A 14,093-nucleotide genomic window follows, 5' to 3' on the forward strand; every position below is an offset into this window, starting at 1 on the left:
TCTTGTCTGCGCAGCAATTTCAAGAGCCCATCCTGGGAGCTAGGTGTGTAGTGTTTACTGTATTGTTGAGGCTCGTAAAAATCTTGTATGGCTGCAGGCAAGCCAAACCCTTTGCAGGCTCTGCATCTTTAGCTGCCTCTGAGGACCAAGCCCAATTTCCTCTCAGTATATAAGGACATGGCACTGGGCTCGAAGGCAGAGGAGTTATCAGCTCCTTCCACCTCTTGTCTCTGCTCTCACTTCTCTCTCAGCTATCATGAGTCTACAGTGTAGTTCCCGGTCCCTGTGCCGCAGTGGCGGTGGAGGCAGGAACTTCAGCTCAGGCTCTGCAGGCCTAGTCAGCTTCCAACGCAGATCCACCAGCTGCTCTATGCGCCGCAGCGGTGGTGGTGGTGGTGGAGGTGGTGGTGGTAGATTTTCAGGAGGAGGCTTCTGTGGGAGTTCTGGTGGTGGTGGTGGCTTTGGAAGTAAAAGCCTTGTTAACCTTGGAGGTGGCAGAAGCATCTCCATGAGTGTAGCTGGTGGTGGCAGCAGCTACGGTGGTGGCTTTGGGGGCGGCAGCTACGGTGGTGGCTTTGGGGGTGGTGGTTTTGGCGGAGGTATGGGTGGTGGTCTTGGCGGTGGTTTTGGTGGTGGTGGCTTTGGTAGTGGAGGTGGTTTTGGTAGTGGAGGTGGTTTTGGTGGTGGAGGATATGGAGGTGGTAGATTTGGGGGTGGTTTTGGGCCTTCCTGTCCCCCTGGTGGCATCCAGGAAGTGACAATCAACCAGAGCCTTCTGCAACCTCTCAACGTTGAGGTCGACCCTCAGATTCAAAAAGTGAAGTCTCAGGAGAGAGAGCAGATCAAGTCACTCAATGACAAATTTGCCTCCTTCATCGACAAGGTGAGTTCACCTGCTTGGCGTGCAGCCATAGCTGCTCCTAGGCTTTGAGACTGAGAAGAAGGGGTGGGCTTAGCCTGACGTGTCTGCATCTGATGACTAAAGGACGTGCTGTGGGGTGGAATCCTGAGACATATGTCAAAAGTATTCTCAGGAATGATGTGAACAAGTGTGTTCTTCACTGGACAAAGGGAACCCGATGATGTGTGTGGCTGATGTCCCATTGCATTTATGCTGAGCTCACATCCGTTGATGGAAGGTTATAGAAATGGGGCTGCTGGAATTTCCTAGGGTGCAGCATAAAAGACTCACAAGGGTTTCACTGGTCACAAAGAAGTGTAGCTCAGGATGCTCTGTGGGGGAGCAGGAAGGGTGTGGTAGGTCAGCGCCAAGCATCCTGCGCTCAGCGGGGGGGAAAAACCCCGAGCCACGTTTGACTTTACTGCTAATTGATCAATAATGTCAACATAAAATTAGCCATGTTAAATCCCAAACCCAATTTGGTATTTTCCTGACATGCTTTTGAACCGAGTATATCTACCTGAGAACGATCAGAAGGCAAACTTCTGAGGATAGGTGTATCCATTTCAAACCATCATGCCAATAATTTTATGTGTGTGGTGCTACTGGTGATATACAGTTACTTCCTCCCAGGGCTTTTCTGCATTGAGACACATGTTGGATCTTTCTCTGATATTGATTCCAGTTTGATCATTGATCAGCTTCTCCCTGCACCCTTTGCTGTCAAATGGGAATTGAATTTCTTTGTAAAATGTTGCATTAGTCTTGCTTAGTGGCCATCAGACCCCCAATTCCTGCACTTGGACTAATGGGTCTTCTGCTTCTAGGTGCGTTTCCTGGAGCAACAAAACCAGGTGCTGCAAACCAAATGGGAGCTGCTGCAGCAGGTGGACACCTCAACCCGAACCCACAACTTAGATCCTATGTTCGAGACATATATCAGCAACCTCAGGAGGCAGCTGGACTCACTGAAGAGTGACCAGTCACGGATGGACTCGGAACTGAAGAACATGCAAGACCTGGTGGAAGAGTACAGGACCAAGTAAGGAAGCCTAGTCAGGCGTGTTTACTGCCGGACCGAATGGTTTCTGGAAACTGATATTCTAAGGATGTGACTTATCATGTAACAATTGGCTTTTCCTCAGTTGGGGGAGGGAATCAATTGGGCATTAAAAATAACAAAACAAAACAAAAAAAAAACCTTCATCTTCTCAGAACGTAGATGTAGCTGAATGATTTTGGTGCTCAGAAGGGGTAGCCATGATGACCCTGCTTGTAAAGGGAGGCGGGGCTCCTTTACTCCAGAGCAACGAGTTGAGTTTCGGGGCTCAGTGTCCTTCACTTGCCTAATCACCTGCCCTTTCCTGTAGGTACGAGGATGAAATCAACAAGAGAACCAATGCAGAGAACGAATTCGTGACCATCAAGAAGGTGAGCAAGTCCTGTGGGGTGAAGTCAGCTGCGAAAAAGTAGATAAAGGTCATGGCAGAAGGAAGCCATGTTGTGCAGAACCAGGTAGCAAGTCTGCTGGGCATCTGGGGTAGGTTGTTTTCTTTCGTTTCCATGGACCTGTGCTTGTCCCAGAACTCGGCTGCTCCATGCAACCTAAAGCAAGCAGGGAGGCAAGTTCTCAGAGAGTCAGGCTGGTTGTTTGTGGTATATAAAGAGATGGAACCATCTAGAACTATGATGTAACTGGGCAAAAGAGGGGCTGACCTCCAACTCCATTTCCACTTGGAAAGCCCCTTTATGGCTAGAGAGAGGAGGTCCATCCTTGAAAACAAACAAACACATGTCTTTATGATACCTCTGTTCCTCTAGGATGTGGATTCAGCTTATATGAACAAAGTAGAGCTCCAGGCCAGGGCAGACGCCCTCCAGCAAGAGATTGACTTCCTCTCCGCACTCTACCAAATGGTAAACTCTTGAATTTCAAGCAAGGATACCTACCTTGAGTCTTGACCCCACTGCTCTGCAGAGTGGAAACCTTCCTTTCAATCCCCAGTCCCCAGTCCCCCAGACCCCAAGATTTTTATTTTTAATTCTGTAAGAGTCACTGAACTATCACACCCTGCAGGAATTGTCTCAGATGCAAACTCAAATCAGTGAAACCAACGTGGTCCTGTCCATGGACAACAACCGCAGCCTGGACCTGGACGGCATCATCTCCGAAGTCAAGGCCCAGTATGACAGCATCTGCCAGAGGAGTAAGGCTGAAGCCGAGACCTTTTACCAGAGCAAGGTGAGCACCTGGGTGCTTAGCTGGTTCTCTGGGACATTTGAAGTTGTGTTCTAGGCTGGCTGGTATGTTCGTGTGCCAAAGCACACTCATTTCCATCCACATCTAACTGAAACAACATGTCACCTTTAGTATGAAGAGCTGCAGGTCACTGCTGGCAAACATGGAGACACCGTGAAAAGTACCAAGATGGAGATTTCTGAGCTGAACAGAATGATCCAGAGACTTCGATCTGAAATTGATGGTGTCAAGAAGCAGGTACCCTCAGATACCCGGGGGCCTTGGGGAGACTTTTCTGATTGTGAGTCTTGCAATCCTACCAAGGCTGTGCCACCTTCTCCATTTACTTTGGGGACTGTGTCAGCTTCCAGAATTTAGCTCTCATGAGGGATACTTGTCAGGGAAATTTGAGAAGATGATGTAGTAGAGAAAAGATGGTGGTCACAATAAACTCCTAGCTCCATGACCTTAGGAGCTGAGGGATGAGGAGAGGTAGTCAGAAGTTTTGAAGCTGGAAGGTGGTAAAAGAACTTCAGAGCCTCCGGTCAGGCCCCGGAGAAGCAACTAAAACCTTTCAAGTATTTTAAGGGAGTCATGACAGTGGCTAAGGTGATCCGATACCCAAGGGCTCTGTGCCTCAGTGGACCAGCCCACTGAGGTATAGACAAGGGACTGACTGTGCGCCGTCTTCTTCTCTCAGATCTCCCACTCGCAGCAGAACATCAGCGATGCTGAGCAGCGTGGAGAGAAAGCACTCAAAGATGCTCAGAACAAGCTGAATGAGATCGAGGAGGCTTTGACACAAGCCAAGGAGGAGCTCACCAGATTGCTCCGTGACTACCAGGAGCTGATGAACACCAAGCTGGCCCTGGACATGGAAATCCATACATACAGAAAACTTCTGGAAGGAGAGGAAGTCAGGTGAGGAAGGGTCCCTGGCAGCAGCCTGGTCACCTCTTAGGGATTCCTTGCCGACTACAATTTGTTTTGGTTTGGGAAGAGAGTCCACAAGTCCTAATAACTTCTTTGCTTTTCTTTCTCTACACTGTTATTTTCCTGCCTTGCCCTCTGCCTGCCTCCCCATTGCTCCTCATATAAATGGAGCAGTGTATTGAGGGTGGCCTGGATCTCTAGAAGTAGCCCAATAGCTGAGCCACACAGCTGTAAGAGCATTAGGGAGGTCTCTCCCTGCTTGGACTCAGGCTGAGGAAACCCGACTTGGGAGGGCTGGGGAGAAGTCTGGGATATGCTCCTTGGGGTGGGGTGGGGTGCTGCAGGTACTGAGGGGCTTGGTTTGTTTCCCACAGGATGTCTGGAGAGTGCACCCCCAACGTGAGCGTGTGTAAGTACAAGCAGATTTCTCAGGGCTCTTGGCTGGGCGGGTGGGGGAGCGAGCACACTGGGATAGGGGTGTAACCGAGTTTCTCTGCAGCTGTGAGCACCAGCCACACAAGCATGAGCGGCAGCAGTAGCCGAGGTGGCTACGGCTCCGGAGGCGGCAGCTACGGAGGCGGCAGTGGTGGAAGCTACAGCGGTGGCTCCAGAGGCGGCAGTGGCGGCAGCTACGGAGGTGGCTCCAGAGGAGGCAGTGGCGGCAGCTACGGAGGCGGCAGCTCCGGAGGTGGCTCCGGAGGCGGCAGCTACGGTGGTGGCAGCAGTGGGGGCCACAAAGGTGGCTCTGGAGGCAGCGGTGGCAGCTCCGGAGGCAGCTACGGTGGCTCCTCTGGGGGAGGCCGGGGAGGATCCAGCTCCGGTGGCGTTAAGTCCTCTGGCAGTTCTAGTGTGAAGTTTGTTTCCACCAGCTACTCCCGAGGGACCAATTAAAGAGGTGCCCACCACCCCATTAGCTCTCCCTTTCCATCAAGGCCAAGATCCGTTGCACCAGCCTTACTAGAGAGCTATGGTTAAATGATCAGATTAGGCTTACTGTCCCTGCGCTTTCTTTTCTGCTCCGCTTGCAAAGAAGTTTTCATATTAGTAGCAGTCTGAGTCCCCTGGTAACAACCCTACTTTATGTTTTGCTGAGAAACAGTTCAGAACTGCCATCACCAACATGACATTTCAAAGAGGACTTCAGATCCAGAGCTTCTTTGCTGGGCACACCCAGAGCACTGGACTGCCCCTTAGAACCCTGTATCCTGCAGCACACCGCGCTGCTTTGGTTTTGTACATAAGGTGTTTGCGAGTTTGCCTTGTATGGAGTGCTCTGAACATCCACCCCCCCACCCTTGTTTCTTTGTTTTGCTGCAATAAACTGCATTTGAAACTCTCAATCCGTTTCTCTCCGTTTGTGTGCGATGGGGTGAGGGGTGAGTGGGTGGCTTGTGTGACTAACAGGTAAACAAACAAATGGATTGTGGGGGGAAAGGGCAGAGATCAGGCCACTTTGATGAGGGTGGAGCCCCAGAACACACGCTCTCTCCAGGAAAGTGGTCCTAACGAGGCTCTGTTCCTGTGAGGAGGCTTTCTTAGAAGGAGCAGGTTGGGAAGGTCTCCTGCACTGAGAAGACAGGAAAGCACTGCTTGGAAAAGAAATTGCTTGTGTGGAACAGCCAGTGATGAAGGATCAGCAGGGACAGCAGCCAAAATGCGAGTGTTGGCCTGAGGAGAGGTGTTAGTCAGATGGGCAATGCTCTCTCTTCCCCTCCCTGGCAGGCCACTGGCCAAGGCTTTGCCTAATTGAAGATGTGCCATTCTAGGTATACAAACCAAACCTGTGAAGTAGCCAGGGCATAGTAGAGATATTAGGAGCTGGTGTATCTGAACTCGGGTGCTTGGGTTGGAGTCTTTAACTAGTTAGGGGAAAATGCACAGGCACAGATCTCAGTTTCGGTAGCTCTGTGTTGAGGGATATGAAATTACATCTTCCTCATAGGGATCATTGTGAAAACTGAGTAAGATGATGGACTATAGGTCAGCTATAGTGAACACCCACTATGTGCCCCTTTGATGATGATGATGGTTGTGGCATTGGTAATGGTGATGGTAGTGGTGGTGGTGGTGATGGTGGTAGTGATGGTGGTGGTGGTGATGGTGGTGATGGTGGTGGTGATGGTGGTGGTGATATGGTCGTGATGGTGGTGATGGTGGTGATAATGATGGTTGTGGTGACGGTGGTGGTAATGGTGGTGATGGTGATGGTGGTGATGGTAGTGGTGGTGATGGTGATGTGGTGATGGTGGTAGTGATGGTGGTGGTGATGATGATAATGGTGATGGTGGTGGTGATGGTGGCGATGGTGGTGGTAATGGTGATGGTGGTGGTGATAATGATGGTTGTGGTGACGGTGGTGGTAATGGTGGTGATGGTGATGGTGATGGTGGTAATGGTGGTGATGGTGGTGATGGTGGTGATGGTGGTGATGGTGGTAATGGTGGTGGTGATGGTGGTGGTGATGGTGGTTGGTGGTGATGGTGGTGATGATGGTGATGGTGGTGGTGGTGGTGATGATGATGGTGGTGGTGGTGATGGTGATGGTGATGGTGGTGATGGTGGTGGTGATAGTGGTGATGGTGGTGGTGGTGATGGTGGTGATGGTGGTGATGGTGGTAATGGTGGTGGTGATGGTGGTTGGTGGTGATGGTGGTGATGGTAGTGGTGGTGATGGTGATGTGGTGATGGTGGTAGTGATGGTGGTGGTGATGATGATAATGGTGATGGTGGTGGTGATGGTGGTGATGGTGGTGGTAATGGTGATGGTGGTGGTGATAATGATGGTTGTGGTGACGGTGGTGGTAATGGTGGTGATGGTGATGGTGATGGTGGTAATGGTGGTGATGGTGATGGTGGTGATGGTGGTGATGGTGGTGATGGTGGTAATGGTGGTGGTGATGGTGGTGGTGATGGTGGTTGGTGGTGATGGTGGTGATGATGGTGATGGTGATGGTGGTGGTGGTGGTGATGATGATGGTGGTGGTGGTGATGGTGATGGTGATGGTGGTGATGGTGGTGGTGATAGTGGTGATGGTGGTGGTGGTGATGGTGGTGATGGTGGTGATGGTGGTGATGGTGGTAATGGTGGTGGTGATGGTGGTGGTGATGGTGGTTGGTGGTGATGGTGGTGATGATGGTGATGGTGATGGTGGTGGTGGTGATGGTGGTGATGGTGGTGGTGATAGTGGTGATGGTGGTGGTAATGGTGGTGATGGTGATGGTGGTGATGGTGGTGGTGATGGTGGTGATGATGATGGTGGTGATGATAGTGATGATGGTGGTGGTGGTGGTGGTGATGATGATGGTGGTGGTGGTGATGGTGATGGTGATGGTGGTGATGGTGGTGGTGATGATGATAGTGGTGGTGGTGATGATCATGGTGGTGGTGGTGATGGTGGTGGTGGTGGTGGTGAGCTAGCTAGCCATTATCAACATTGCTTGCTGAACTTTGTACAGCTCAGTAAATTGTTGTTTGAAAGAATTAACAAATTATCACCTTCTCGATGGTTCCAAAATTCATGAAAAAGTCAGTTCTCTAAGCACCACTTTCTTAGCTTCTAATTAGAAAGCGTCTTCCTATCTCTAGGTTCAGGGAGGACTAAGGAATAGGAAGGTTTGGATGGGCAGGGGTCGTATGTAAATGGCACTGGGGGAAATGCCCTCCTTTCTGTGTGGTCATTTCTTTTGTATGATAGGTTCTTCCAGATTTCTTTGTGTCCTGTGGAACACTGGGCACTTGACTGCTTATGTGACTTAGCCACCAGGCACTTGCTTGTTTTCCGTGTAGGCTTGAACCTTGGCTCTTCCCTTGCACCGGCAAGCCTGTCTGGATTGGCACTTGAAAACCCTGAGAAGTTAATCCTTTTAGCTAAACACGTAGCAACTGGCCCCTGCCCTGAAACAAATTCCTTAAGCTCTCATACAAAACTGGCTAGCTCAACCCGCTTCTCGCTGATTTATTGGAGTGGACCAGCTCTCATCTTACCGTGTACCTCAGGATGTTTCTACTACCTCTTTATATAAGCCTTCTTAATAAATGCTGCAGACTGGCCTCCCTGGCATGGAGTGTTTCCTTTTTTGGAATTCTGACACCCCCAGCCCCAAACTCGGCATGACTTGGACACTCTCTTTTGGAAATTTCCACAATGCGGCTGTTGAGGTCTATTCAGTTGTGTGTTCAGCTGGCAGAAACACGTTCGTCAGATGTGTGGCTGTCTGAGCTGAAGTAGAGTTTGGAAAGTGTTCTGAAGCAATGAGGTGAATAAAGAACTTATTTATATCACCCGTATCTAATCCACTCGGATACTTAAGGCAGGTGAAGAAGAGCAGCTCAGGTTTCTAGGATTTGTTGGTCCCTTTGCTATCTCGGTTCTCAGTTGTCTCTCAGGTGAAACCGGTAAGAGAGCGTTTGCTCTAGACACCAAGAGAATAAAACACAATGTGGCTGCTAGAGAGAAATGGCTAATGATATTAAAAGGGGGCTGGGAGCTGGATTAGTAAGGGTTTGCTGCACACACACACACACACATGCAAACACACACACACACACACACACACACACACAAGTTTGGAAGACATGAGTTTGGATAAACACCTACATAAAAGGCAGGGGCAGCAACTTGGCTCTGTAACACCCGCCTGGGGACGGGACAGGGGTATGGAGACAGGAGAGGACTCATTGGCCAGTCGCTTGTCAAATGGATGAGATCTAGATTCCGTGAGAGACTCTGTTTCAAAACATAAGGCGGAGCATGACTGAAAAAGGCAGCGTTGACCTCTGGCCTCTGTAAGTATGCACACCCACCTGCGTGCACACACGTACCAACACGGTCTCATGTGCACATGACACAGACAATCTGAAGGTGGCAGTTTCTCGGGGCCCAGGGCATCACTGCAGAGCGGTGTGCATCAAGTTAAACCTGCTCCCAACAACTGATTAGTGTGAACTATGCACATAAGGAGTGGGTGCTGCTGAGCTTGTGAACTAACTTGTATTTTCCCTGTCTGAACTACCAGATCCACCCCACCTTGTTGTCAATTCCTAAGTTCACCAGGAATGGTGACTTGGTGCTTTGTAGATTTAGAATAATGGAGGTTGGGTGGTTTTGAGGGGATGGTCTATATCGAAAGAGCTGACCCCTGTGGGGTGATGGTTACAGCACCACCCTGCTGACCCCTGTGGGGTGATGGTTATAACACCACCCTGCTGACCCCTGTGGGGTGATGGTTACGGCACCACCCTGCTGACCCCTGTGGGGTGATGGTTATAACACCACCCTGCTGACCCCTGTGAGGTGATGGTTATAACACCACCCTGCTGACCCCTGTGGGGTGATGGTTATAGCACCACCCTGCTGACCCCTGTGGGGTGATGGTTATAACACACCACCCTGCTGACCCCTGTGAGGTGATGGTTATAGCACCACCCTGCTGACCCCTGTGGGGTAATGGTTATAACACATCACCCTGCTGACCCCTGTGGGGTGATGGTTATAACACACCACCCTGCTGACCCCTGTGGGGTGATGGTTATAACACCACCCTGCTGACCCCTGTGGGGTGATGGTTATAACACACCACCCTGCTGACCCCTGTGGGGTGTCGGTTACAACACCACCTTTCAAGGGTGCCACATGTTCCTGCCTTTTAACTTGCATGTTTTAGATTCTGTTTTAGGGTCACATTGTAGCATGGTGGTGGTGATAGTGGTGGTGTTGGTATGTGTGTATCTTAATGTACTGTGTGTATATGTGTGTGCTCATGCGGTGCATGTGTGTTCATGCGGTATGTGTGTGTGTGTGTGCGTGTGTTCATTGGGGAGGTGTGGAGGCCAGAGGTGACTTATTGATCAATTACTTTCTACTTTAGTTTTTGAGACAGGCTTTCTTACTGAGACTGAAGTTCATTACTTTGGCTAAACTGTCTAACCAATGAACTCCGGGGATCTGTTTGTCTCTGTCTCCCCAGGCTGAGCTCTCAGGCATGCACCGCCATGCCTGGTCTTTGTGTGTGTACTGAAGCCTTTGTGTTCGTGCTGTGGGCACTTTACCCACTGAGAGCCCACCTCCTCACCCCCTAGGTTACACAATTATTTGTAATATTTCAGTATGTTTCTTGTTTGGAATTTGTGCCTAGATTCGAGACTGATCAAATAAAAATTTCCTGTACAAACAGTATGATTCAGGAGTAAACCAAGCGTTGGGGACTCTGCTGGGTGAAACATGATATTTGCTTTTGGAAACATCAGAAACGTGGGCAGTAGGGCGTATAAAAATGTATCAGCACTATTCCCATGACCCGAGCAGTGATGGAAACACACAGGGCCCAGAAAATGGCGTACAGGTGTAAGTGTGATTAAAAGCAATGTTTGACAGGAGTTTAGGGGGACACATTTGAGGTTTGGGGAAAGATACGACTATTGGAATCAGAGAGAGAGAGAGAGAGAGACGCTCTGGGAAGAGGGACTATCCTGTGCAAAGGGAAGGAAGAATGAAATTGCTTCAAGCATGAACTTGGTGGCAAAAATGAGGTTGAAGAGATTCTCACCCATCGAAAAAGGGCCGTGCGGGCAGCTGGAGCACAGACTATTTATTGCTCTGGGCTGTTGGCTTCCTAAGGAACTCAGACCGTCCATGTGGGCCTTTTCCAGATGGAGTTTTGGGACCTATTGGCTTGTAACAGGGGGTACTGGGCTAGTAGAGAGGCCTTGCTGCCTCCGGAATAGGAAATGGAGTGGTTGCCTAGTGCCTGAGTTCCCAAAACATCCAATCTGCCTGTGGGAGGGCTGTGCGTGGACAGAGATGGCTGCCTTATGTGAGGAGGAGCCATCAGAGGAATAGGAGAGTAACGTGGTCAGATTGGAGCTTTAGAAGGGTCACCCAAGGCAGCATTTTTCATAGGCTGCCTCATAAGAGGCATTTCAGTTTGCATACATGAAAGGTGCTGGCTCTGTGTGCCTGTCCGAGCACTGGGAGACACTTCCCGGAACTTAAAGAGCCCTAAGCACTGTGCAAGCCAGCCTGTCCCGTAGTTGGGTTTTGAGTACTGGTTAGTCCTGAGCCCAAATACAAATGGATACTGTCCTTGGTACGCAGGGAGCTCGCTCTGGTGGGCAAAAGCTCCAGGTGTCCCACGGTGGTGATAATTTCTCTGGGTGGGAGAGGAGATCTGAGTACCGCACCTAAAATCCTTTGTTCAACAGGAAGTCGGGAAGATGACTTCCTGTGGTGGGTGTACCCTCTGTAAGCAGAGCCTCACCTGCCAGTCTCAGGTATGAGTGACGCAGGGAAAACATGTCTTCTCCAATCCGTACTTGTGTAACCTTATGACCCCTCATTTGTGAAGCTGCGGCATGGAGTAGGCTTTTCCTATGTTCCCTATTTCATGAAAAACTTAAAAGGACCTTAAGACCAGTGTTAGCCACCCACTATGGATTTTCGTGATTTGCACATTTTGAGTAAGAAAAGATTGCTGAAGTTTACTTTAAATTGACAGTTAAAGGAGAGGAACCAAATGGTACAGGAATCATAGACTTGCATCTGAATTTAATTTGAGAATCAAGATAGGTATGCAGTAGGACTGTCCAGTGGCCCATGGACCATCCATTTCTCCCTTCAAAAAAATCACCAAGGGAGGACTGGAAGGGCCCTCCGAGAGAGAGAGAGAGAGAGAGAGAGAGAGAGAGAGAGAGAGAGAGAGAGAGAGAGAGGTCTTAGAGGGTGAGACCCAGGAAGCTGAGGAAGCTAGCTTCCATGTACATGACCTTGGTTACACAAGTCAGTACAGGCAGGAGATGAGGTGGTGACGTAAGAGGTTGGTCAGCAGCTGCCCCTGCTCTGGCTCTCTTCCAACCATCACTACAGATGCAAACCCGAGTCACCCGTGTTGGGAAAACAGAGGGAATCCTCAGATAACTTAGAAAGAAGGGGTACTTTGGGGGCCACAGAGAACTTCCAAAGGAGGCGCTCGCTTGAGCAGAGCAGGCTGCAAGGGTGTGAGAGTAAGGATTCCTCAAGAGCGAGTCAGCAAAAATGTTGAGGTCTCCAGCGAGGCTCCGACACGTCACCTCCTGGTGGCCCAATGAGGATGTAATACTTTCTGTTGATGTGAGCAGTCACAGCCATCAGTAGGGGACTCCATGAATATAGTCCCGTGGTCCACATCCCCCCCCCCCCCCCCCGCTCCTCCGCCACTGTCCTGAGTGTCTTGCATTTTTGCACATCAGTAGAGAAGCTGCTCCCTTTTCTCAGGCTCTTTGCTGCTCTGGACATCTCTCCCAAGCTTACTTAACTGCTCCACCCCACTGGGATTTGAAAGCTTGCCACACAGCTGATAAGCATTTTGGAACCTGGCTGTGGCTTTTACCCACAGGCAATAGAGCACAGAGTGGTTTCTGCATTTTGTGTGAACTTTCACATATTTATAGACACCTCCTTCCTCAGCCTAGACCCCCATGTCTCCCTCAGCGTTGTGTAGCTAGAAAGACAGAATCCCTTCCTTCGTCTGTTGACTGAAGAAGCCATGGGAACGTTCTTTTTCCCTTGAAGGGTCACTGTGTTCTAGCTCTGGGTTAGTTCCTCTTATAACTGGCTGGAGTCTTCCTACTCTATAGTGGAAAGACTTTTATACAGACATCTCATCTAGCTCCAGAGACTGGGTTTCTCACTCCCCCTCCCCCAGCACTGGTTGTCTCCTCTCTGACTACAGCAACCCCAAGACAGCCTCCTGGAGACCCTGCAAACCAAGCAGTTCTGACAGCTCTTCCCATACCCGTCACCTCTCAAGTCCTAACATGGCTGAGCTCACGCCACCATCCAACTCCCTCCTGTGGGTTTTCATTGACCCAAGGCTGTTTGTTAGCACTTAGGGAGGAAGAAAGCCAAACAGTTATCAGGAACTGGGGACTGTGGTATTCCTGAAGTCTTAGGAACTAAAGTCCTTTGGAAGATTTCATTAGGATAAAGATAGAGAGGTCTCACACATCTATCTGCCTGTCTGTCTGTTTATCTATCTATCTATCTATCTATCTATCTATCTATCTATCTATCCATCCATTCGTCTGTCATCAGGAGGGTTGGAAACTGATATCTCAGTAGTAAAGTATTGTTTAACATGTATCCCAACTTCAATTCCCAACCCTGTGAGCAAACATAAAACAAAAGCAAAGGAAAACAAACAAAACCCCCAACCAACCAACCTCCGCCACCAAACATAAAGGTATAAAACCTTAGCCTTATGGAAAAAGAACATTAGTATTGTTGCTTGAGACAGGGTTTCATTCTTTAGCCTAGGCTGGCCTGGAGCTTGCTATATATCCCAGGCTTGCCTTAAGCTGGTTGCAATCCTCCTGCTTCAGGTTCCTAAGCACTGACTTACAACCACCGGGTCTGGTTAAGATATTTCCTTGGGTCAGGATTCTGAAAATATCAGCCTCGTTGCTTTCTGTTTTGGGGTGAAAAATTAAAGTGAGACCCTGCACTGTCAGGAGAAACATGCAGATGTGTTATGGTTACACCATGTATCCAAAACCATAACCCCATCTGTGTAAAAGGAGACACAGAAGGAAAGGTTGGTCATATGATCGCACATATATTGTAAACATAATGTTTTTATTAATTCACCGAGAAACTCATACATTTCATACAGTTTAATCATATTCTTCTCCCACACAGATCCAGTTCCACTCCAACTCCTCCCAACTATGCTTTCCCTGCCTCACAAAAAAATCCTCACCAAGTCTAATATGTGGCACATATATACTCATAGCCATGGGGGTCACTCTCTGAGGGGGAATGGTTGACCTGCTAAGCCACCATGGAAGAAAAGTGATTCTTCCTCCCCAACAGCTGCCAACTGTGAATGGCTTCCAGCAAGGGGTAGGGGCTTGTGAGCCCTTCCAGACTTCATATATTTTGTTATGTAGATGCTTAGTTAGGGTGGGTTGCTCTGGAACTCAGAATTAAGCAGTGTTGTGCTCAAACTCAGAATGACTATTTGATTAGCTGTCTATTGGAAACGTTG

General features: G+C 49.4%; 1 protein-coding gene across 1 annotated transcript; it reads left to right on the top strand.

The window, feature by feature from the left end:
* Positions 1 to 256: 256 nt before the first annotated feature.
* Positions 257 to 4,964, top strand: KRT1 (keratin 1; the record flags this gene model as incomplete). Its single annotated transcript, XM_080939453.1, has 9 exons — positions 257 to 883; positions 1,729 to 1,943; positions 2,272 to 2,332; positions 2,723 to 2,818; positions 2,979 to 3,143; positions 3,273 to 3,398; positions 3,841 to 4,061; positions 4,448 to 4,482; positions 4,573 to 4,964. The coding sequence occupies 9 exons, from the start codon at positions 257 to 259 to the stop codon at positions 4,962 to 4,964; spliced, it is 1,938 nt and encodes a 645-aa protein (XP_080795579.1).
* Positions 4,965 to 14,093: the final 9,129 nt, after the last annotated feature.

The sequence above is a fragment of the Micromys minutus genome (genome assembly GCF_963924665.1).
Source record: "Micromys minutus genome assembly, chromosome: 27".
Lineage (NCBI taxonomy): Eukaryota > Metazoa > Chordata > Mammalia > Rodentia > Muridae > Micromys > Micromys minutus.